At 37.6% G+C, this 912-nt stretch overlaps 1 protein-coding gene across 1 annotated transcript in view; it reads right to left on the bottom strand.

Moving 5' to 3' along the window:
- The window catches only part of LOC107576848 (receptor-interacting serine/threonine-protein kinase 1-like), a gene marked incomplete at its 3' end in the record, with an annotated part of 10,332 nt that overhangs the window by 4,920 nt on the left and 4,500 nt on the right, over window positions 1–912 (bottom strand). The window contains exons 5-6 of the mRNA XM_016262974.1: window positions 653–802; window positions 283–319 (exon numbers count right to left, since the gene is read on the bottom strand). Of these exons, the coding sequence (XP_016118460.1) occupies window positions 283–319; window positions 653–802 (187 nt within the window). The remainder of the gene's footprint in view (window positions 1–282; window positions 320–652; window positions 803–912) is intronic.

Raw genomic sequence — 912 nt, 5'->3', positions numbered from 1 at the left:
TACTTAAGAAATTATATATTCAAACAGAACTTGACTGCAATAAAATCATAAACGCAGGATTCAAACACTGCACATAATAGAATATTCAAACTGTCCATTTAAAATAGTGACAACCTCTTGTGTCATGCACAGTAATCAGATCAAATTAGCTTAATCAGTTAAACTGAATTAATGTAATCCAATAAAAGCAGCAATATATTAAACGTCTGTGATGAATGATGGGGTAAAAGAATCAGTGAATCAATATGTTCTGACATCCGAAAAAAACACTCACCATCAGACTTTCCAAATCTGCTTTTACATTTGCTGCCAGCTTCTCCTGATAAAAAGGCACAAAAATGGCATAGCTATCTGTAAAAAGAGACAAATAAAGCAAATTAGATAAAAGGTTCAGTAGCTGTGAGACTGTGATCCAGGCCCAAAGTCAACAGTCAGGTAATAAACAATAATTTTATGTCTCTCATAATTTGTCACTGATATACCAAAACTGTCAACTGATTCAAAATACAAAATCAAATTGCATAATTAATCCTACATCCGCAAATGTGTGTTTAGGATGCAGTGTCTAGTAAAAGTAGTGTTCCATTCAAAACTAAATGAATGTGTCCTGTTAAACACGTCTGGCTTTAGGACGAACCCTCAAGGCTTCTACCTTTAAATGTGGGCCGGTCTCGAGGGTCTTCATTCCAGCACGTCTTCATGAGCTCGACGATGTCTCGAGGAGTGTCTCGAGGGATCAGCGCTTCGTCGGGACGCTCACCCTGACACACACAGTGGCAGATCTGATCTTCACTCCTGGCATCTGAAGAAACAGAAACAGCATTTTCATTCACACTTTCTGGGTACTAAATCTTGGGCTTGAGTTTGTTACATTGCAAATACATTAAAGAGCATTAGCATGCATTGCAAAGT

Source organism: Sinocyclocheilus grahami, unplaced genomic scaffold (assembly GCF_001515645.1).
Source record: "Sinocyclocheilus grahami isolate Dianchi unplaced genomic scaffold, SAMN03320097.WGS_v1.1 scaffold4459.1, whole genome shotgun sequence".
Classification (NCBI taxonomy): domain Eukaryota; kingdom Metazoa; phylum Chordata; class Actinopteri; order Cypriniformes; family Cyprinidae; genus Sinocyclocheilus; species Sinocyclocheilus grahami.
The sequence above is the reverse complement of the archived record's forward strand: the minus strand, read 5'-3'. Positions and strand labels throughout refer to the sequence as shown.